The 24,465-nt window shown below is 42.1% G+C and overlaps 1 protein-coding gene across 10 annotated transcripts in view; it reads right to left on the bottom strand.

The window, feature by feature from the left end:
* Positions 1–24,465, bottom strand: part of LOC309533114 (schwannomin-interacting protein 1-like) — a 397,153-nt gene that overhangs the window by 11,357 nt on the left and 361,331 nt on the right. For 8 of the 10 annotated variants that reach the window (XM_082224231.1, XM_082224233.1, XM_082224234.1 and 5 more), the window contains one exon: positions 9,207–9,325. In XM_082224231.1, coding sequence (XP_082080357.1) covers positions 9,207–9,325 — 119 coding nt within the window. Of the gene's footprint in view, positions 1–9,206; positions 9,326–18,229; positions 18,646–24,465 lie in introns of those variants that run through there. The other 2 variants (XM_082224238.1, XM_082224240.1) reach the window with 2 other exon arrangements.

Genomic DNA, 24,465 nt, shown 5'->3' on the forward strand with positions numbered 1-24,465 from the left:
ACAGGCTAAAAAGAAAAAAGTTGGGTTATGTATGAGAGTTTATCATTACGACATACTGAGATGATCCAAATTTAGCAAATACATTTACAAGCTGTAACTGTGCTAGATTCGAAAGCGGGGGGGGGGGGGGAGAGCAAGCATTCTGAGAAACTTTATTTATTTATTTTTTTAAAAAAGTTACACATGTAAATAGAGATTCTCATTCTGAAAACAGTTACCATGTCTGAATAATAAAATACAACATTGCATTTAGAACTCACTTATCCCAATTTGTTTGATTTACAGTTGCCCGCAAAAGACGAGTACAGATTTGTATTTCTACCTGATGGGGTAGATAGGCTTCAGACTTGCTACTTCTACTTTATATTTTTTTTTACTAGATCCCCAAGAACTAGATCACCCAGAGTCAGGAGCAAAATGCAGTTAGAATGAAAGGGCAGGGGGCAACTGAGACCATTATGTGTACCAGAACTGAACTGACTCACAGTGTTTTTCGTATAAAAATCCACTCCTGGTTACCTTTCTCCATTTCAGCAGCCTGATTTAGGTGGGAAAAGCCATTTTATTGTTCCCATTGCTAAACAACTCAGTTGTAAACCCTTGCCAAACTATTGCTAGCCACCCAGGGTTCTTGACCTACCTTCTGCCTAATGCTGTTTTACATTATTTTAGAGAAATGCAATCAGCTGCCGTTGCCTGTGTCCAAAACAGTAATTTCCCCTTCACCTGATTAGCTCTGAGTGCTCTTGTGCAGAATGGCTGCAATCAAATTCAAAAGGGGTTCTTCACACCCAGAGAACTTACCGTTTTTCTGTACACTGTTGAGAAAAAAAAATCACACAATCTCTTGTGCATGACTGGCCAGGAATGGCCTCCCCAATTAAAAAGAAGAAGAAGCTGAAGCATTTAAAAAGCACTCAGAAGATCTTTTCTAGAACTCCGTGCCTAATAGCATTATTGGTTATCAATACCTGCTTAAAATGTTGATCTAGGCAAGCCTACCCAGACCTGCCATTATAATGTACAGGTACATTATTATTTGTTTTTAAAATACGTTGGTTTTTATCTACAGTTTAGCAATTCTATTATGTCTGTTTTAAAAGTCTGTTTCTATTGCTTAAAAAAAAATTTGAATATTTTATACCAGGGGTGTCCAACTTCCAAGAGACTGCGATCTATTCCCACTATAAATAAAATGGCAGTGATCTACCCATTGGATTGACCAAAGTTGATGAGCTTCTTTTGTGTGTGTGTGTGTGTGTGTGTGTTTTTGGGGGGGTCTAAGATCAACCACTCCTGCCAACCTAGCAGTTCGAAAGCACGTCAAAGTGCAAGTAGATAAATAGGTACCACTCCGGCGGGAAGGTAAACAGTGTTTCTGGCCACATGACCACCGGAAGCTGCACACCGGCTCCCTCGGCCAATAAAGCGAAATGAGCGCCACAACCCCAGAGTCGGCCACGACTGGACCGAATGGTCAAGGGTCCCTTTACCTTTTAAGATCAACCAGGGACACCCCACAATTGACCAGTAGGTTGCGATCAACCTGTTTGACAGCCCTGCTTTATACCATTTCACATAAACCACTCAGATTATTTATTAAGCAGAATATAAGTCTTGATAAACAAACAAACAAACAAACAAACAAACATACATACTGTACATACATATCATCTGTAAAGTTGGATCTAAATAAATGAATAAAATCAGAATACCTGGAAAATCAGTTCTATACAAATATGCCACCTAGCTTCAACACGTATTCATTTAGAAGACACCGGCCTTCTGGCACATAAGGAAGGCCTCTGTGGAGCAACTTCTGCTCCTTGGATTTGAACATCATCTTGGCATTCATTCAACTGCTCACTTTTCCCTCCTCATTCAAATACCCTCAAGATCTCCCAAAGAGTGTCAATCTAAAGGCTTTAGAAAGAGCACATGCCATAAATCTGCCCACACACCCTCTTAAAAAACCCCACCACAATAATTATATTCTCCTCACCACATGGCCTTTCCTTGCCATCTCATTGTTTTAATTGACAACCTTCTTCTCCCACTGCCCTACTGGCCATATATTCTTTGACTGAAAGCTTTGGGAGCTGGGGAGAATCCACCCTCTTTACAAATGTATGCTAGACACCCATGTGGACCACGTTTGAGCGCTGCAGAAACCTCATGGCATAAGTGACTGGAATGCAATTCATTTTAAGAACAGAACGGTTGGTTGCAATTTAGGAGAACTTCAAATAGCCTGCCAAAACCAGCAGCACCCTGTGTTGCATATGTTTCTTCTTTCTAAAGTTTGTTCTTATGTTTGTGGAGCATTGCTAGGAACTGCATTTTGCCATAATGATTGCAATATCTCTTCCCAATCCAGCTCATACATGTGGGGAGGAATGAGGCCACACCTGCACGTGCACCAAGCCAATGCATCTGCCCTGTTTCTGATGCTCCTGCAGGTCAATGTGGGGCTACCACATCCGAGGCTTATAAGGAAGTGGAATTGTCCAGTCTGGCCCACAGGTGACTTTATGGGTCCCAATGATAAAGCAAATGTTGAGTGTTACAGAAAGACTGCTCTGAGCATTGTTCAGAGATGAAACTTTTCCGTTAACATTGTTTCATGATAGACACACAAAAATCATTTACAGTGGACGCTCGGGTCGCGAACGTGATCCGTGTGGGATGCACGTTCGCAACCCGCAGCGGCGCATCTGTGCACGCGCGGGTTGCGATTCGGCCCTTCTCTGCATACACAAGGTGTGAATTAGCGCTTCTGCACATGTGCGACCGCCCAACCCGGAAGTAACCCATTCCAGTACTTCCAGGTTTTGATGGTCCGTAACCCGAAAAAACGCAACCTGAAGCATCAGTAACATGAGGTATGACTGTATTGCACTAGTACTGTACAGTGGTACCTCAGGTTACATACGCTTCAAGTTATATACGCTTCAGGTTACAGACTCCACTAACCCAGAAATAGTGCTTCAGGTTGAGAACTTTGCTTCAGGATAAGAACAGAAATTGTGCTCCGGCGAAGCCCCATTAGCTAAAGTGGTGCTTCAGGTTAAGAACAGTTTCAGGTTAAGAACAGACCTCCGGAACAAATTAAGTACTTAACCCGAGGTACCACTGTACTGCCAATTTTAATTGCTGTACATTGAGTACTATTTTAGGCAAAGGCAGGATAGGCATTTCTTTAAGGGAAGACCAAGAACAGTCCTACTCAGCAGCCCTATCCCCCAAAGAACCAGGGCTTTAGGCTGTGTTACTTGAACTTAGTGGAACTAAACACACTTATTATTTAAAGCATTTAAAACCTTGTTCTTCAGCCAAAAAAGGGTTATAAAAATCAGTAATAAAATAGTCCCCGTCTTCAGCTTTACAGCCTAAAAGATGTGACACAAAAGAGAAAGAGATCAGGAGGAAGAAAGCAAACTCAGGCATTGCTTCTTAGTTGCTTAGTGCTAATTAAGATATGTATTTTAAGATATGTATTTTAGTCAATTAAACAACCAATTAAATTTGTGTAGAGTTGCCTACAGGTGAAACAGTATATCTGAAGCAAGAAGGAACTTTTCTGATGATATACACAAAGGTACTGGCCCTGTGTGTGAATGAGTTTCTCGTAAGATGATGGTTGCCACCTGCAGCTTTTATAAGCATTTTTTTCTAAAAAAAGATTAATCTAGCTGAAGAATCTGTTAACCACTGTAACTCTGTTTTTTTTAAAAAACCACAATTTATAAATAGGTCCATTGCCTGATTTTTTTAAAAAAATCTTAAAGTCATATGAGTTTTAGTCAATTAAACCTGCATAAATGTGCAGGTGAGAAAAAATAGAACTCTAGATGATTCGTGAATGCATTAGGGCAGACATCATAGGCTGTTTATTATCTTTAATACAAGTGTGTGCGTCTGTGTCTGTCTCCAGATGTCAAGAAGAGCAATTCCTTCCTGTCTAAAAAGGGGGAATGTCTCTTCAAAAATGATTCATGAAGCTGAGCAAGGATGCAGGGTGTGTGTGTGTGTCATGGTTCCAGGATGTTTTTCAGAACAGAAGCAACAATATGATCTGCCAGAGCACCAGGACACTCCTTGCTCTGGCAAGTGAATGAGGTGATAAAGAGATTTTCAAGTTTGTTTGGGACAGATTAAGTCAGGAAGTTGAGACAAACCTCCCTAGACCCATGGAAACATCTGGAGAGACCGACTGGATCAGAGTTTTCAATACACATTTTAAACTGGTTCTAAGTCGTGGTTCTGTATGGAAGTGAGAGCTGGACCATAAAGAAGGCTTGAATGATGGTGCTGGAGGAGACTCTTGAGAGTCCCATGGACTGCAAGAAGATCAAACCTCTCCATTCTTAAGGAAATCAGCCCTGAGTGCTCACTGGAAGGACAGATCCTGAAGCTGAGGCTCCAATACTTTGGCCACCTCATGAGAAGAGAAGACTCCCTGGAAAAGACCCTGATGTTGGGAAAGATGGAGGGCACAAGGAGAAGGGGACGACAGAGGATGAGATGGTTGGACAGTGTTCTTGAAGCTACCAGCATGAGTTTGATCAAACTGCGGGAGGCAGTGGAAGACAGGAGTGCCTGGCATGCTCTGGTCCATGGGGTCACGAAGAGTCGGACACAACTAAACGACTAAACAACAATAACAACAACAAAGTCGTGGCTCTAGTTTTAAGCTGCTGTTACGCCTTTTCCCAAGAAATGACAGACAAGCTGACATGGTTGGTGTTTACTGTGTTTTTAAATTGTGTTTATTATATGTTAAAAAGCAATAAAACGCTTTATAAAGAAAGGAAGAAAAACAACAACAGAAACCACCCAGCGCCAGTGGATTGTCCAAAGCTGAATAGCAGTGCCTTTGGCCCTCTGTGCTCGCTTAAATCAGCAGGCAACACTTTTAACAACCTATTTACTGGTATAATGTACATAATGGTTCCTTTATTCCAAAATCGAACATGATCTCAGCCACAAGGTGGCCTGTAGCACTTGCTTGCAACTTTAGGCATCCTTTTATCATAAATAAGGAATGGGTTGTAATGGAAGCCACATGCACATTAAAGGATTAAATTTAAAATTCACCAATCATCCAGTTATTTGTGCATACAGAGAGCACCTGCTAAAGTATTATATTAACTTGTGCACAAGGCAGGGAGAAGAGATTATTTTTTAAAGCGTTCTTTCGATGATGCATTCGGCTGGTCTCTCTAGTCAGAAACAATTCTTCCATAAAGGTGTTTATTGTGATTGTGGTGATGTTATGCTTCTGGCCATCTGGACTTCTATTCAGCCATCTCCCTTGACAAAATTCCTAAGCTGTGTAATGTCAAGCCATAAAAATGCTAACTGTGATTTATAGCCACCGAGACTCTGTAGACAATACAGAAGCATATGGGTTTTTTCCTCCTCTGGACAGATATGGAATATCCATACAGCGACTGCGATTCACAGAAGAACCATTTCTAATTTGTTATTTCATTAAGAACTTGAAATATGATGGTAAACAAAACATATCACCAGGCAGACAAGACATGTGTAACTAATAAACATGGGCTTTGATTCATGCTATTTCTCCTTTGCGCCCCCATCCCCAGGAGATTTAATCTTGTATTACTCTTTAGTGGAAATGGACAGTAAAATATTATTTTCCATTTACTTTAATGGCTCTTTGGATGCATTATTAATATGCAATATATAATGAATAATTGCATACTTACATTTTTACGCCATGTCTTTTTCTGCTGCACAAGACATTCAATGAGCTTTAGGCCTGAAGCATAAATTATAGCTGCCCGGGGAAGGGTGTGATAACATATACTGTTCCTTTGCTTTATTCTAGCATTGTTTGCAAAGGGAAATAGATTAACTCCTTACTCCTTTGTGAGTCATAACCTCTGTTCTTAATACCAGCACACACGTTATAGGGAAAATGTTGAGGAGTTCAGAGAGAGAAAACTAGGAGACAAACGCTGCAGTCCTAGAGAGACTTGCCTGAGAGAAAGTACCACTGAACTCAACAGGATTTTTTCCTGAGTAGCCATGCATAGGAGTATGCTGTAAGTTCCCATCCCATGCACATCAACTAGGCAGTGAGTTTGTTTAATATGGTAGGACTTATGTCCCAGTAGCCATACATATGATCAGAATCCGGGCCAGCCCTGAATATCTATCAGGCTATGTATAGTGACTTGTATGCTTAAACTGAGATGGAGGTACCGATGGCTACTGTACTATTAATATGACTGAAGTTTTCTTTTTTTCCTTTTCCTTCCTGACTCTTGTTGTTAAATTTTCTATTAAAAGGTAGCCAGAGTAAGAACCAGGCCTTCTTGTTCCTTGTTTTCCAAAGAACCTTGAAAACCAGAGGAAGAAAAACAACAGTGCTAGGGTAGGAAGTCCACACTTGGCTGCCCTTGCCTCCTCAAGGAAATTTGACTTTTGGGTTCCTGTGCGTGAAAAACAGACCCTTCCTGGGAACTCTGAAAGTGCCAGGCTGTGCCATTCAGAGACTATTTTGCCTGAACCCGTACCCTTGCAGGGGATCAATGAATGTGGCTTTGGGGTGCAAAGAAAAGCCTAATCAGTGAAGCAGTCAGGGCATTTGCATGTGTGAACTTGTGTCTGCTTGCATGAGACATCCACGTGCCATATGTTTCCTGCTCTACCATGAACCTACGCCACAGAAGAGGAAGGGGTCCCAAGGGGTCCCTAACAGAGCAGTATTTGACCATGTTCAAGCTTGTGGAGTGGGACAAATCTGGCCTGGCACATAATAATAATAATAATAAATTTTTATTTACACCCCGCCCTTCCCAGTTCAGAAAACCGGGCTCAGGGCAGCTAACAACAAATTTAAAACACTTAATTGATGCATCAAAAAACAGCGTAAAATACAGTATAAAACGTGAATAACAAAAAATTCAGAATTCAAAAAACAAATTAGGGGGAAAATCCATCCAATAAACATTAGATTATCACCAGGGCTAGCTAGCTAAATTAGTCCTATTTGGGCCAGCGAGGAGACCAGGGAAGAATTAGCTGTGGGATCCCAGAGTGGGTAATCTTCATAAAAAGGGGAGGGGGAGGGAAGGAAGGGGAATAAAAGATCAGGCTAAGTTCAAATTGAAAGCCAGGTGGAATAGCTCTGTCTTACAGGCCCTGCGGAAGGAAGATAAATCCTGCAGGGCCCTGGTCTCATGGGACAGAGCATTCCACCAGGTTGGAGCCATCACTGAGAAGGCCCTGGCCCTGGTGGAGGATAATCTGACTTCCTTAGGGCCCTGGACCTCTAAACTGTGATTATTCATGGACCTTAAGGTCCTCTGTGGGGCATACCAGGAGAGGCGGTCCCGTAAATACGATATACCTTTGTTAGGTAGGGCAGGCTTAGGGAGTGACAGGCCCAAAGTCACCCAGAAATCATCATGACTGAACATAGATATGAACAGGGGTCTCCCCAGCCTGTGATTTTGGAGTGCCCTTGGAAGGTGTGGCTTCAAGGGTAAGCAGGGCTGTCACGGTGAGTTCCTATGCTTCAAAAATTTACCACTATACCACCGTTGAGGAGCTATTACAACTGCTACTACTGGAAGGTAACAAAATTAGGTGCTTGAAACATGAAGTTTTTCTGCAATGGTTGTGGCCATATGCAACGTGGTGGGTGATTAATACAATTTTTACCCCCCAAAGTGCCACTTTAACTCAGGTTGTGTCCTCAAAGAAAAGTAGAGAGCTGAGACCAAATATTTGGTGTGGGGAGGCACCCTTAGTCCAATTCTTATTATTGCCAACAAAGGATCATGGTCTCGTTTGGGCCTCAAAATGGAGAATGGGATGTTGAAAGAACACTTGTCCTTTATCCTTCCAGATAATGCATTGCTTGTTTAAATAACCAGGAGCCACAAAATCCTTTTCCAGTGATAAACTGGAGAATGTATATTTTGATGAGTCTCCCACAGGCAATAACAGCTCACCACTGCATGCACAAATGCTCTTTGGTTTCTACATTTATGTTGAAAATAAATTTTCATCAGGACTGACCATTCACACACTTTTATTTATCATGCCTATATAAAAGTTTGGTTACCATTAAAGCGTTTACAGCTGCTGTGGCATTTGTCCATGTTAAGCGTGCAGTATTCAGAATTTTACGACAGAGGCAAGAGACTGGAATTCTTACAAAGTATAAAGGGCCTTCTCAAAGAATATACAATTATATGCCAGTGTAAGACTGGGGGTTTGGGTGGCTGTACTCAAATTTATATCCTTGAGTTCAGATGTCTGAAGGGAGGCAGTGCTGCTTCATAAAATTATTTGTATTTCTTTGTAATACATTTGAAATCTCCCACTAAATCCAAACCTTTATTGCTTAGCCCAGGCTTAGGCAAACTCGGCCCTCCTGATGTTTTGGGACTACAACTCCCATCATCCCTAGCTAAAAGGACCAGTGGTCAGGGATGATGGGAGTTGTAGTCCCTAAACATCTGGAGGGTCGAGTTTGCCTATGCCTAGCTTAGCCAAAGGCAAGCAATCATACAATAGTACAAAAAGCGAGACGTCACTAAATATATGACTTTAACAAATGAAAAGCGTCAAGACTAGCCGCTGGAATAGCCAGATAAACTCAGTTAAGTGCAGTGTGTAACTCAGTGTAGACTTCAAAAGGCTTTTAAGTAACACTGATAATTCAAACAGTATCCAGACTTAATGTGCTGAGCGCTTTTAAAATCTTTAAAGCAGCTGAAGAAATTATTCATTACAGATGTTACTGATGTTTCTTTAAATATTTATATCCTCACCTCTGCTGAGTTTGAGATGGCTTATGGAATAGTATATTAAACCATACCTTTCCCCAATATGTTTGAAAGGCACACAGAATGAAGTTCTGGGAAAATGACTGACAATCACAGAAATGGAAGGAAGCATTTACATTCACACACAACATTGGAAATGCACGGTACTGCTGGACAAACAGATGCCAGGGGGAGACAGAAGATGAGAAGCTTAGAAGCTCAGACAGTTGAGGGGTTTCTCTTTGTAGTTAAATCATGAACGGACAGAACACTGAAGATAATGTCACAGTCTCAAAAGCCTGGACTTTATGATATTATGCCACGCGGCATAACTCTATGATATTATGCCACATGGAGGTTATTAAAATGATAAATGTTCACCGTGCCATTTTCACTCACCGAGAAGAAAGGCTTGGCTTCCCACTTTTACTACAGCTGGTATAAATTCCTGGGCCATCATCAAAGAAACTTCCAAGCGCCAGTTTTTGCCTGATAGACTCCCTCTCATTTTTTTGAGCCTGAAAAAAACACAAAACCAGAACAATTATCGTCAAACTGCTGACAGCAGACCACATTCCTGTAAACAGAACTTTAAAGTTAATCCAACATTTTCAGCACTCAGTGCTATAATTTGAGACAAGGAGATAAAGCACCAATGATATTATGTACCCTTTTGATTTGTTTCAAACAGAGAATACATGTTGAATATTGTCTCAGACTAGTCACTAGGTGATCCTGACACAAGTGTTATTTCAGTTCATTTTCGCCTTTAATTTGTTTACTGTCTTTCTACACTGCTATACACAAGGCAGTGTATGAGCCATAGAAGCAACAGAATACACAACAAACACCACACATCTTATAACAATCTGACTCAATGCAAGAAGTCATCATTTGTTCCAAGTTCTTGAGTCCAGGAAGTGGGAAGATGGCTTGCTATGGATGGGGTTGCACTACTCTGGAAGGAGCAGGTCCATAGCTTGAGATTACTCCTGGATCCAACTGTCATTTGAGGTCCATCTCCAGCTGGTTCACCAGCTATGGCCCCTTTGGGAGAGAGATAACTTGACCACGACACTCCATGCTGTACTTCCAGATTGGACAATTCTTGCCTAAGCCAACCACGGTTCTGAATTTGATGATGATGATGATGATGATGATAATAATTTATTTGTACCCCGCCCATCTGGCTGGGTTTCCCCAGCCACTTTGGGCGGCTTCCATCAAAAATTAAAAATACATTAAAATGTCACACATAAAAAACTTCCCTGAACAGGGCTGCCTTCAGATGTCTTCTAAATGTCAGGTAGTTGTTTATCTCTTTGACATGTGATGGGAGGGTGTTCCACAGGGCGGGCGCCACTACCGAGAAGGCCCTCTGCCTGATTCCCTGTAGCTTTGCTTCTCGCAATGAGGGAACCACCAGAAGGCCCTCAGTGCTGGACCTCAGCGTCCGGGCAGAACGATGGGGGTGGAGACGCTCCTTCAGGTATACTGGGCCGAGGCCGTTTAGGGCTTTAAAGGTCAACACCAACACCTTGAATTGTGCTCAGAAACATACTGGGAGCCAATGTAGGTCTTTCAAAACCGGTGTTATGTGGTCTTGGCGGCCCCCCCAGTCACCAGTCTAGATGCCGCATTCTGGATTAGTTGTAGTTTTGAACTCCAGGGTTTGCAACCTGTGGTCCTTGGCCAAATTTCATTGAATGGAGAGACCTTAGAGGGGCTAAAAAGCCAAGACAGATGGGTGTGTGTGTGTGTGTGTGTGTGTGTGTGTGTGTGTTGAGGGGTGGAAAGCCCTCTGTAAGCAAACTGTTCAGATCTCTGGCAAGACCTGGCAGTTTGTAGTGCAGGAGGTAAGAGTGTAAAAGAGGAAAGGGGGGGCATCAGAAAGTGAGAAAAGTGGCTGCCCACCCACTCTTGCCCATGCCCCACTCATCACTGGCATATGGCCCCCATCAGCTTACCCCAGAGCAAATGCGGCCCTCAACAGAAAAAAGCCTGCTTGTGGTTTTCCCACAGGTATCTGGTTGGCCACTCTAAGAATAGGATCAGAGAGTTGGAAGGGATCCCAAGGGTCATCTAGTCCAACCCCCTGCAATGCAGGAAACTTTTGCCCAAGTTGGGGCTTGAACCCACAACCCTGAGATTAAGAATATCATGCTCTACCTACTGAGCTATGTTGGACTAGATGGGCCTTTGGCCTGATCCATTCAACAAACAAACAAACAAACCAAACTGCAAATACCCAGTTCCCTCTACGGATTCAACCTAAGCAACAATAGGTTTTAATTCATACTTTTGTTTATTAGAGTTGGAAACTGGTGCCACACTGTCTAATCTGAAGCAATTACAGCCTAGTGATTTTCAGGAGCATCACCATTAGCAGAATTCATTAGCGATTGCCCATAGATACGACTGCTAACTGAATGTTTCCAAGAACCATCCTTTGAAACGTATAGCGCACTATGCATCTGGTATATAGCTTTTCTGTCTCAAAAAAGTGCAGCGGCAAACGAACTGCAACATGAGGGAAAAATCAATAACTTTAAGAGCACAGTGGCTGAACTTAATAAGCTGGTATATTCATTTTCACTTTGCCACAAGTGCTGCTATAACAGAAAAGGAACCTCAGGGGGCTCTCTCATTAGATTTTGTTTTTCATCCAATCTATTACATGCTACTGAAGATGCTTCCATCTGCACTGCTGTTTTATGAAGCTGTTTTCCTGCAGTGGGGGGAGAATTCAGAGAAAGATGTGGAGACAGTTGTGTAAGGATAATCTTGGACACTGTCAAAATAAAACATAAATCTAGATGTAGCAGCATCCAGTCGCTTAGAGGCTAAACCACTACAGAAGGAAGCAAAAGAAGAGGCATCATAAAAGAACAATATGCAAAACAAAAATACAATTAAAATAATAAAAACCAAGAAATACCAGTCAAGCATTTAAAAAATCTGTAAGGTTTGACAGTGGCAGACATCAATAGCCAACAAAAACTGTGGTGAACAGAATATTTTCAGCCAGAATGGCATGCTTAGTGCATATCATAAAATCATAGAGTTGGAAGAAACCCTGAGGATCACTCTTTGAATTAGCAGGAATATGCAGCTGCCCCATGCAAGGATCGAACCTGCAACCTTGGCATTATCAGCACCACACTCTAACCAATGGAGCTATCCATGAAGCTTTCACATGGAAGTTTCTACATTACTCCCAACAGCAGTCCATGCTCACAGTAGCCACAAATCACTCCCAAAGCCCAAAATGAATTTGTCAACTGCTGACCACCGGAAGTCCCCTCCTTCTTTATCAAGCTGGCATTGATAGAAAGAAGACACTTGCCATTTCTCATGTTAGTAAGAACGAGTGGGACCTGCAACAAAAGGTGGTCCCTGTTCACCACCCCATTCTTTTACCCCCACCCTCAGTTCTCTGCCCCACTCCATCAGTAATATGCAGCCACTAACATGCCCAATCCTCACATGCTGCTTTTGCCCACTCCCAACCCTTCAAAGTTTCTTTCTAAATATTCTTTGTACTTCTGAAAACCTTAAGGTTTCGCTAAACTGATCACCCTTCTGGTGTGTGAGCACTGTGGTTGTGTCTATGGAAGGAATGAAATGCATAGGCTAAAGGCGGAACGAGGACTACCACCCAGCACAACATCCTACAAGTAAAGTCCTCAACAAATCAATTTCCCTCATCTTCCAAGTTTGCTGCAGGAGCTAATTTCACCATATGGGCATTGCACTGGCCAGTTTTTGTTTAAAACATTTTTTTTTCAAATACACATTTGCAATGTTAAAAAGCAACACCACACAACACGTTATCCACCCGTCAGTGAGTCAAGTGTTACTTCACAGAGCTTGCTACATGTGAAAGTCTCAGTGTAAAATCTACAGATTTCCTACACACTGCATGCTGCAGTTTAAAGGGTTGACTAAGGTTGCATGCCGAAATCCAGATCTATGGCTCTGAAGCTAGGGATGCTTTAGTCCGGCACACATTTTTAAAAGCAAACTGAGCTGATTCACATTTCCTGGATTAAATACCCAAATTGGAATGCACTTTCAGTTTCCAGGATGCTTAGAACTTTGCGATAACAGTCCCTGGCTCATAAAACATGCCAAAAATGCATATGAAATTGCATAAATTGGGATAAAAAGCATATAAATATATTTATTTTAAATGCATGTTATGTAAAAAGATACAGAAAATAAGGTGTTGCGTGTGTCTGTGTTGTATCCGACACTGTTGTTCCACTTGTACAACAGAATTCCCGCCTCCCTTCCCCTGTCACCCCCTTTTTTTGTTTATTCAACACAATATATACACACCACTTGTAGCAAAACCTCTAAGAAGTTTACAAGAAATATGACTATCAATAAAAACTTAAGAACAAGTAGTTAAAAACATTAAAAAAATAAAATCAGAAGTAAATGAAAAAGAGATTTAACATGTCAACATCTATGTGTCAGGATAAAGGTAAAGGTAAAGGGACCCCTGACCGTTAGGTCCAGTCGTGGCCAACTCTGGGGTTGCGGCGCTCATCTTGCTTTATTGGTTGAGGGAGCCGGCGTGCAGCTTCCAGGTCATGTGGTCAGCATGACTAAGCCGCTTCTGGCGAACCAGAGCAGCGCACGGAAATGCCGTTTACCTTCCCGCTGGAGTGGTACCTATTTATCTACTTGCACTTTGACGTGCTTTCGAACTACTAGGTGGGCAGGAGCAGGGACCGAGCAACGGGAGCTCACCCCGTCGCGGGGATTCGAACCGCCGACCTTCTGATCGGCAAGTCCTAGACTCTGTGGTTTAACCCACAGCGCCATCTGTGTCAGGATAGGCTTGCCTAAACAAAAATGTTTTAAGCAGATGCTGAAAGGAATGCATGTGAAGGGACCTGCCTGATGTCAATAGGCAGCGAGTTCCAAAGTGTAGGCAAAACTAAAAGAATGATTTCTTACAAGTGCAGAGCAAATATTGGGTGGCACCTAGAACAGCGCCACTGCTGGGGATTGGAAGCAGTTGAGTGGGGACATATGAGATTAGACATTGGGGGACCCTCTGAAGTTGATTTTTGGGGTGCATGAGGGAAGGAGAGACAACTCCGTGGTTTTAAATTGCAGATCAATGTGTGACAGAAACCAGAAACAGACTGATCTATCTGTCTCTATCTGAGGCCATCACACTTGCATCAGTTTGTAGAGATTAAAAGAGAGTGTGCAATTTTCAGCTCAAGTGCTGCACGTAGTGATTTGCAAGTACTTGTGCATCAGTGCAATTGATCTGTTGGTTGCATCACATCTATGCATAAGATCTGCGGCCGTAATACTTAAGTTACTCATGTTTTACCTACAATTAGAGTGGCTCATGGGAGGACATGGGGAGAATAAAAAGACTAATTAAATTGTGAGGATGATGCAAGTGCAAGCAGTAGATCCAGGGTGCCCAAACTTTTTTCAAAGAGGGCCAGATTTGATGAAGTGAACATATGTGAGGGCTGACCAAAGTTGTTGACCTTTTTTTAGGATTGAAATGATTTTACCCCAAGGTTGTTTGTTGAGCTTTTCTTAGGATTGAACTTGTTGAGCTCCCACAGGAGCTGGATAAAACCAGCCAAGGGGCCGATTTAGGCCCCCAAAACGGACTTTGGACATGCCTGTGCGGGTGGAGCAATGACATAGTTAGCACAGTAACTAATGAGAGTACGGAAACTGGCATAATTAGCATCATCATAAAATGGCAGGCAGAAAAGCAGCCTTATGTCTGCAGCAAAAGTCCACAGCAGACCACCAGAGCGTTACTAGAAAATTGTTTTATGCATTTTTAAAATATCTTTTTTTTTTAAAAAAAGGAAGTGTACACACACTTATGGCCCAACAATGTTGGTTTTATTTTTCACTATGTGGTAGCAGGGGTCATGGGGTCTTTCTGATCCATTAAAAAGCCAAATGTTGCACCTGCATATTGGAGGCTTGGGGTTTACGCTATGAACTTTGGCAGCTAAACAACAGTTGAGGAAGCTGGCCAACTCATCTAAAGACAAGTTAGCGCTAGCTATTATAACAGGTTTACAAGTCTGCTGGCCAAATATTTATATGTTTATACACTGCAAGGTTGTTTCACAGGCCATTGATCTACTTTTTAATAATTCTCCTCTCCTCCTAAACGTTTGCAAGTTCAGTCTCTAAAAACTCAGCAGCCTTCTTATTGAAATAGTCCAGCTCATGGGAAGTTATTATTATTATTATTTTAGACTGACTACTGGGCTGTATTCAACGCTAGAGACCCATTGAAGGCAATGGACATTGTTAACTTGGGTTCACTGATTTCACTGAGTAGAACTTAGGCAGTAACATACCACTTTAAACACAATCCTTGGAAGCACAGTTTGTTAAGGATGCTGAGAATGAAAAGGATACCCATTGCTTCTTTACGAAGCTACAATTCCCAAAATGGTTTAACAGTCAACCCCTCACCTCAGGGAACTCTGCAAATTGTCCTCTAACAACTCTCAGCTAGAATTCAAAGATCTAGCACAGCCACCATAAAACTCAAGATTCATGATTGGTGCAATCTGGTTCCATTAACATGAATGGCTGTTTTGATACATGCTTCAGTAAAACCTGGGTAATACCTATCATGTGATCTGCTGAACAGATATAATATCAAGAGATATTGAGATGTAATTCTCTGGGGATGCCTTCTAACGCTTTAAGAACTTACAGGTCCTTCACATAATAGCATGAATTACATTTTGTTCTGTAATGCAAGCTTAATCTGTATGAAAGGGGAAAAAAGTAGTATAAACCACCACACACACAATGCAGTTGGTTTCACCACTGCCGTACCATCAAGGGTAGCCAATGTGGTGTTCAGAAGCCATGTCAAGTGTCTGCTGACACCCTGGGAGGGGGTCAGGAACACTGCCAAAAGCCCACTGGACCTACTGCAGTGATGAGACAAAATCCACAGGAAGGAGGACCCATGGAGAGTGTCTTGCCCAAGGAACCTACACCCATGGATCCAACATGGGTGGCATCCTCCAGTGCCCAGGTCCTATTTTTTCACAAAATGTTCATATTTTTATGCAGCTTTCATGCCGTTAATTTACCAAGCTATATTCTATTTTCCTGGATGGTTTCAATATGGTAGCTATATCTTCAAAACCATTTACATGGCCAAACCAGTTCTACCTAGTTATGTCCTACTAGCTCAGATGATTAACACTGCCACTTCCTTTCAGTCCATTCTGTTCTCTCAGCAGGTGTGGTGAACAACTGTTGTCTTCAGCACAGTTTGGAAAGAACCAATTTAGCCAACAAGATTTGCTGCAAATATGTAGAAAATCACTCAGGGCTGAAGTAACTCGGGATACAGGAAATCTCCAGAAGTAGCACTTTATTTCCAAGAGTATTTCTTGATCTGGCCCAAATTGGTGTGCTTCAAACAAAACTTCACTGGATAAGCTTTGCGGCCCCTCTGTTTTATTGATGCTTTTTATGGTGCTTCAGAAATGCTGCTGACTTACTCCTATCATTTTGTCTGAATTGTTAAAGGAGAGCCTGAGTCTCACAAAAGCTAGCAGGATCATTAGCTGATTGTTCAACCGGCAGCAATAACACGTCAGAGGATAATTTTATTGACCCTTTTAAAGGACACTTTATTCCAGATATTACCAATAAATGAGTTTTATGTGTTAATGGTGTACATTCACGGTGAGCTTTACATTGCATACATGCACAATGAGAACAGTATGTCAACATTTATATGAAACTGACAGGTCTCTTATTAGGTATCATTGCCCCTTTCCTATCACAATACAAGGCCTTTCGTATTAAGAGGATATGTTCATGTGCATATTCTCTAGAACACTTTACCAACGTGGCATTTATAGCAATAGAAATATGGCTGCAAGAAGGGTAGACAGCCAGAAATGCAAGCCGTTAAGAGTTCAGAACAAGTCAAATTGTTACTTCCATTGTTCTATCTCATTTACTGCATATAGTTTACTAAGTTTTCTAGAAACACAAACAAAACACTATAATTAGAATGTTTATTTAGTCCGATAGTAACATAAAGGCAATTCAAAGATGGCAGAATCCAAAATTAACTTGTATTTCAAATATCTAGGCTTCAAAAGAGCCAGAAACAAATATTTGAGGTACCAGCCAAGGAGCGAGATTGAAAAATGATAATATTCTCGGACACTAGTATCAGAGTTTCTGACCATTATGAGATTTTTTTTAATAGCAAATTTATAAAGCTAGTGTGTTGGAAGTTCTCCAACTATGAACATATAAAGCTTCCTTATAGTTAGCCAGACTGCAAGGCACATTCTGACTATTTCATGCTACAGGAGATTCCACTAAAGGGAGATGTCGAGGGCTGAACTTTTGGGACCTTCTGCGTGCAAACTGCATGCTATGCTTGGAATTACGGCCTCCCCCAGCTGGTACAACAGCCTCCATGTCCCACATGGTAGGTGTCATTAGCTTTCCAAAATTAATACATACAGTTGCAGAATTAAATAAATCACAAAACGTATTTGTAGGCAACAAAGTAGGTATCACTAAACTTTCCATTAAGCCAATGTGACGGTAAAATGTGTCAAATTCCACACATAAGGGAAATCTGTGCATTCAGAAACCCATCAACAGTTTCTTAAGGCAACAAGTTCTGGCCAGAAGAAGACAAATACAGAAAGAGTGGAAGTTTTGGGCACTCTTAGGCTAAGAACTGGCATATTCTTGTAATTTGATGTCAAGACCTCAGCCATGCAGCTAAAGTTATTTTTAAGTATGTCTGTTATTACCAGACATAGACAATTACTATATTTAAAGTTCCATATTGCAGCTGGCATGCTTTTTAAAGACATGCCAATGCAGCAGTTTATATAAACTCTCCAAAACCTGGGTAAACTCACTATACTATTCAATTTAAAAAGTTTCTATTCAATGGGTTGGTGGTAGGAGAAGTGAGAAAGAGAGAGAAAAGAAAAGAAAAGAAAAGAAAAGACCATTCAAGTTTCAAACATTAATCAAAACTGGATTGCCTAACTTACTACAACATACTACATCAATACACTCCTAGCACCTGATTTCCATCGATCTGCAGTGCTGACAGTTAAAATGTTTTATATAGCCAAACCAAAAAGTATGTAGAATGCAATATTCTGAACTAAAGCTTAACAGAAAGTTGGTGAAAACATTTATTATGACAACAAATGTCATTATATAGCGAACTAAAGAGACACTGTCATGAACATGCACATTTATTTCTGTTTTTGCATCCTTGAAGGATGTTTTGTGAATGCTTTTTCTTTCTTTTTTTTTGCAACTGCAAGGCCCTGATTTGTTTCTCTCCTGCAAACAGCAGCAATTGTTCCCAGACAAAAGAGCCCCTTTGTGTCTCTTACCTTTTTATAATTCCCCTCCACATCCAATGTGGATACTTCAGTGATGATGTCATCCATTCCATCACTATCCAAATGCATTCCTTTAACCCTTAAAAAACCCCTAGGAAAACAAACTGGTCACTTTCTCTTCTGCCTGCAACTTATTCTGCGCTTCAAGTCTCCTTTCCTGAAGCCCATTCATTAAAACTGCAGTTTCAGGTGGCAGCTTAAAGCCGGACCAGTAGTTTCAGTCTTCTTTTTCGTGCAATGAGAGGGTCCATTCCCGGCTGTTAAAAGTCTCTTGTCCTCAGACACTGGGACCTGTCAGGAGCCTGATCTTCTCGCCAGCTGCTATCACCTACCTCTGAAGCATGCAGCTACAACCCACTCCAAAGTACGCTGCTTTTTCTTCTTCTCCAAATAAAGTAAAGGCTGGCTTTGAGCTGAAGCCAGCTGATTACACTTCTTCGCCAGTTACACAAGGAAAGCAACAATCTTCCTCTAGTCACTGGTAGTGCAGGTTAAAAATAGATGGAAAGGCCTGCCTAGCAGAGGACACCAGAGCAAAACACACACACCCCTGCTACGTACAAAGCAGAATGATATAAAAAGCCAAGGCCGCATGGCCCGCAGCCATAAGCAGCAGGCCAAAGGGCCCAGAAGCACACAGCCTTCCCATCTTTTAAAAGGAGCCCCTCTATCCCAGGTTGTCCAGACCTGGGGCAACTCCAGCCTCCAATGCAGTCTAACACACTGCAAAAAAGGGGGGATAGCAGAGGAGCAGGGGACAAAGACAACCTGCATTCAGCCTTTCTCAACCTTTGGGTCCCCAGATGTTGTTGAACTACAACTCCCATCACCCCTAGCTAGCAAGGCCAGAGCTCAGGGATGATGGGAGTCGTAGTCCAACAACATCTGGGGACCCACAGGCTGAAAACAGCTGTTTGACTTCTTTTCTTTTTCCTCTTTCTTTCAAATTGATAAGTAGGTTTCCTCGATCTAGCTAATTAACGAAAGCAAAGAAAAAAACCCAAGTAGATCGTTACAGAGCATGTCCAGCATCACTTCCATTTACAGACATTTCTTTGGATGCACATTACTTACACATGCGTCCCCTGAATCCTCTCTTGGGCAATTTTTCTGCTTCAGGGACTCACTCAGAAAAAAAATCAGGAGTACTGAAAATAACTGGGCTGTAGCCAACAGTGTTACTTAGCTGACTGTAGGGCTTTTCCACAGTGAAATGGGGAGGGAAGTGGTTCTTAGAAATTCCCTCTCCTCCTCACTGGGAGACACCCCCCCCCTCTGGAGCAGGGGGGCTGCTGCGGTGTAACTGATGGGATCCCTGAAAATTCCTTCCTTCCCTGCTCTCCTGACAGAACCTTTACCATCAGCTGACTGATGCCACTGGATACAGCTCAATATTTTTACTATATACGGTAGTACCTCCGGTTGCGAACTTAATTTGTTCCGGAGGTCCGTTCTTAACCCGAAACTGTTCTTAACATGAGGTGCGCTTTCACCAATGGGGTCTCTTGCCACCACCGTGCGACTTCTGCTTGCATCCTGGGGCAAAGTTTGCAACCAGGAGCATCCACTTCCGGGTTAGCGGAGCTCGTTACCCGAAGCGTTCGAAACGAGGACAGTATGTAACCTGAGGTTCCACTGTAGGATAAAGGTAAAGGCACCCTTGACTGTTAGGGTTGTGGCGCTCATCTCATTCTATAGGCTGAGGGAGCCAGTGTTTGTCCGCAGACAGCTTCCGGGTCATGTGGCCAGGATGACTAAGCCGCTTCTGGCGAACCAGAGATGTGCACGGAAATGCCATTTACCTTCCCACTGGAGTGGTACCTATTTAGCTACTTGCACTTTGACATGCTTTTGAACTATTAGGTGGGCAGGAGATTGGACCGAACAATGGGAGCTCACCCCATTGTGGGGATTCAAACCACCGACCTTCTGATCGGCAAGCCCTAGGCTCTGTAGTTTAGACCACAGCGCCACCCGCGTCCTGAGGTTCCACTGTAGTAATTTACAATAAAGGCAATTCTGAAGTTCAAGCTCCAGCCTGGAAGGTTGGCTGCCAACCGCAACGTTATGAGATCAGCTCGGGGTTGCAAAATGCACGTGCTTAGAACACTTCGCCTCTCAGATTGAGACAAAGCCCCACTGACAGGTGCACATCTCAGGAACGCTCGGAGCTTAGTGACACCGCATGAGCGCACGCTTTGGAGATGAAACCCCACACATTCCCCGCTGCCTCTCACGCTGTGCATCTGGAGTCCACGCTGCTTTTCCATAAAGGCCAACAAGCCACTTTGGGGTCATGTCATTCATTAATCTTGTAATAGCAGATAACCGACACCATTCTGCCTTGTCTCTCTTGATTTTGTGAAGTCTCTTGTTCTTTATGAAACTTCAGAACAGTAGGATGATTATAGCACATGTTTCATGTTAATGGAAGCAGGAAACCACCCCACCCACTCAAAGTAATTCAGTGAAGGAGTTATCATCAGGAGAATTTCCTGGAAGCACAAGGGATGGGGGCAGGGGGAGGACCTAAGCCATCTTGATTAATTCAAGCGTTAGTTGGTTAGGCCTTATGGCTTATTACAGAGCCCCTGTGGACTTTTCATGTTGTGGTTTCATGACTCATCTTTTACGGTCCAAAACAGTGAGCGAGCTACACATTTAGACCCAATTCAGCACTAATAGCTGAATTTTGTTCTTGGACCCAATTTAAGGCGCTGGTATTAGTCTACAAAGAAGTGTTTCTTGACGGAGGGGCATATGATGGTCTTGGGGATGGGGTTCCAAAAATATGTGCAACATAAATAGAACATTAGAACCCACAAAACCCACTTGAAAATTCCAATATAATAATTAGGGGACCCATGCTTGAAAGGACTGTATGTGGGACTTTTATGTTAGCTCAAAGGGGCATGGGTTAAAAGAGATTGAGAAATACTGTTTTCAAAGCCCTAAATGAGGAAGGACCATAGCTTATTGGCAGAGCATCTACTTTGTAAGGCCCTGGGTTCAATCCCTGGCATGTCCAGACAGGGTTGGGAGAGGTTACTGCCAGTCTATGAATGGTGTTCCACAAAGCTTTGCCCAGGGCAGACCCACTGAAATTAATGAACATGATGAAGACAGGTGTATTAATCTAAGGCTTGCCTTCAGGTTGCATGTTCTCCCTCGGGAACAAGCTGCTACAGAACATTTCCTTTCCTTTTTTTAATTGACTGCAGTTTAAACAAAGTTTAGGTTTCAGGTAATGATGTTAATCTTAACTGTGGTTGGTTAAGATTTGTTAAGTTTTACGACCCATTATAAGACGTTGTCTGTTTCAAACTACGGTATAGTTAAAATGAAACACATCTGACTGTGGTCAGATGAAACTACAAGTTGAAGCTAATAAAAAACGTAGTGGTTTTGTATCTCAGAAATGCCCTCTGCACAAAAGAATGTGTATTCCACACACCACCACCACCAGTTCTGTTATCCTTCAGAAAAGCCCTAAATGCAGGTGTTCCCCCCCCCCTTGTCTGCAATCAGGAGCTTTTGTGGTTGTTTGAAAATAACTGCTTAAGCATTGTTTTTGCTGTTATTTCAAATCTTGGAAATTTCATTTTGTACTGTATTGGTTTGATGTAATCCACCTTGGGAGGGTAAATGCCCTAAAAAGTAGGTTAGAAAGACATTATGGGGAAAAAACCCCCACCCAAATGAACCCAAGGTGTGCTCACTATGTTGCTGGCGTTTAATCAGTCAAACCTGCATATCCAACAAAGGAAAAGCTTCTAAAATAATACAGAATACGTGTGCAACCAATGAAGAGAAATGCTTCTATTTCTGGATTTTCTGACTCTTAAGATCCTACTACAGCAGCATTGTCCAACACGTGGATAGAGGCCATGAGCGCTGGCTCCTCGAGAGCAAGGGATGGTTTGGCGTGAGAGAGAGAGAGAGAGAGATGGTGCTGGACATTCCAGGAGCCAGCCCTGAGGAGAGGACTGCCTTGCCCCCTCCCCTCCATGCTGGCTGTAAACCGACCACTGAGGCTTTACTCCCAAGTAAACACACACGAGGGAGTGGGGGACCCTTCCTAGCGGCTGCCATCTCACCCACACAGGGAGTGGTGTGTGTGTGTGCAGTCCTGCACACTGGCACCTCAGAGAGAGAAAGGGCTGCTTTACGTTTACTCAAAAGGAAGGGGTGGATTGGATCCAGGGGAAAGGGCTTCTACAGGTTTCATCCAGTTCTAAGGTGGTGCTTGAAGGCTGTCAACTCTGCAGTTCAACTCTGCCAATTTCTGTTTCAAACTATGGGGGGAAATGCTGTGATTGACAAGTGTCCCTGACTCATTTGAAAAACAGCAAGAGTCCTGGGGTACTTTAAAGACATAACACATTTGTTATGGCATGAGCTTTTGTGAACAACAATCCGTGCATCATGTTCTGATTATGTAGGACCCTGACCTCAATGTTGTTTTCTTATGCTATTACAAGTATACAAAGTATGCATTTTAAAAAATATATTGATTTATGATGAACTTTTCAGGTTTTATTGAAGCAATTATCATTTGTTATTATTTTTATCATAAGCTCAGCCAAATATAATGTGTTTAAGCTGAAGAATGACAATGGGAGAGTGTGGTTGATCACTGCCAGTTTTTGATTTTGGATGGTAGATCTCAGGCTACTTGTGGTTGGACTTGCCTGTACTACAACAGCAGAGATTTAAGGTATTACAGCCTGCAGTTGTTGATGACTACATCACTGTATCAATAGTATTTTCAGCAACAAGGTGAATCATCTTTTTTGTCTGGACTCCATAATGACATCAGAACTTCCCAAGGCCTTTTCGCAAATGTAGGCTATTACATTTCACTTTCCTCCCACAAAAGCACTTAGGATGATGAGACTACTCGTATCTACGTGTAAGTGCTTCGGAATTGGATAAGTGCCTAAATTTCTAAGGGAGGAAGCATTAAGGAAGACAATTTGGGTGACCCACCCCAATGAAACAAGAACTGGTGTGATTATGAGATTATAGAACTGCCTTTAAAATCCTCCCTCTAAATCTCCCATAAAATACCCATAAAAGATTTGACCCTACAACACATTTACTAGCAACTCTAAAAAGGCAAGACTATTTAAAAGATCTCTCTAATACGCACTATTCAAAAGTTTAACAGAAGGCATGCATTAATATATTGGGCCAGCTAAATTCAATTATTTTCCTAGTAGGCTTCTATGTAATTACTTTTCTGCACGTAGGAATTATGTTAATATGCTTTACTTTTTTATGGCTCCCATCCTCACAGCTGACTCAGCGTGTCATTTCCTAGTGTTGCTAAAATTAATTCTTCCTTCCCCCCATTCTATCTCTCCCCCCCATAACATTGACTTATACCTATAAGCCAATTATCAGTTGAACAAAAGAAAAACCCATTCATTTACAGGGGTGCAGATTTACAAGGCAGGTTTGTTAGTTTTACTGCTGTGAACTTTAAATTGCAACAAAATGTTCACACGTCATTCACAGCTTTTCAAAATACTCACATGCTCCCTTTTCCTGAAGGCCACAATGGCACTGTTAGTGGGATGCAAGCTTTTTTTTCCATTTCTCCGTGGGAGTGAAAAATGAGTCAGAATTAAATATGCCCGCATTACAAGCAAATTCATCTTTTATGTATGTGCTGCTGACAACTTAGTAAGGACATTAAAACCATCTTGCACAACCACAGAAAAATACTGTACTAATGTAGCTAATGCTACATGTTGCCTGACTACAGTAAGTATAGGAGAAGCAGCAAGACCCTTACGAAGTAAATGTAAAATAGTACAGATTATAGTTGGGAATCTATGGATCCTCCAATACATATTCCTCATAACCCATGAGATCAGAGGGAGAATGAAGAAATTAAGATGCATGTGATAAATGCACATAGTAATAGTAATAATAATTTATTGCTTGTACTCCATCCATCTGACTGGGTTGCCCCAGCCACTCTGGGCGGCTTACAACAAAATATAAAGGAACACACCCAAACATGAGACATTAAAAGCTTCCTGAAATAGGGCGGCCTTCAGATGTCTGTGAAAAATCATATGTTTGTTTATCTCTTTGACATCTGATGGGAAGGCATTCCACTACCAAGAAGGCCCTCTGCCTGGTTCCCTGCAACTTCACTTCTCTCAATGAGGGGACTGCCAGAAGGCCCTCAGAGCTGGACAACGGGGGTGGAGATG

Source organism: Podarcis vaucheri (genome assembly GCF_965113315.1).
Source record: "Podarcis vaucheri genome assembly, chromosome: 5".
In the NCBI taxonomy this organism is placed as follows: Eukaryota; Metazoa; Chordata; class Lepidosauria; order Squamata; family Lacertidae; genus Podarcis; species Podarcis vaucheri.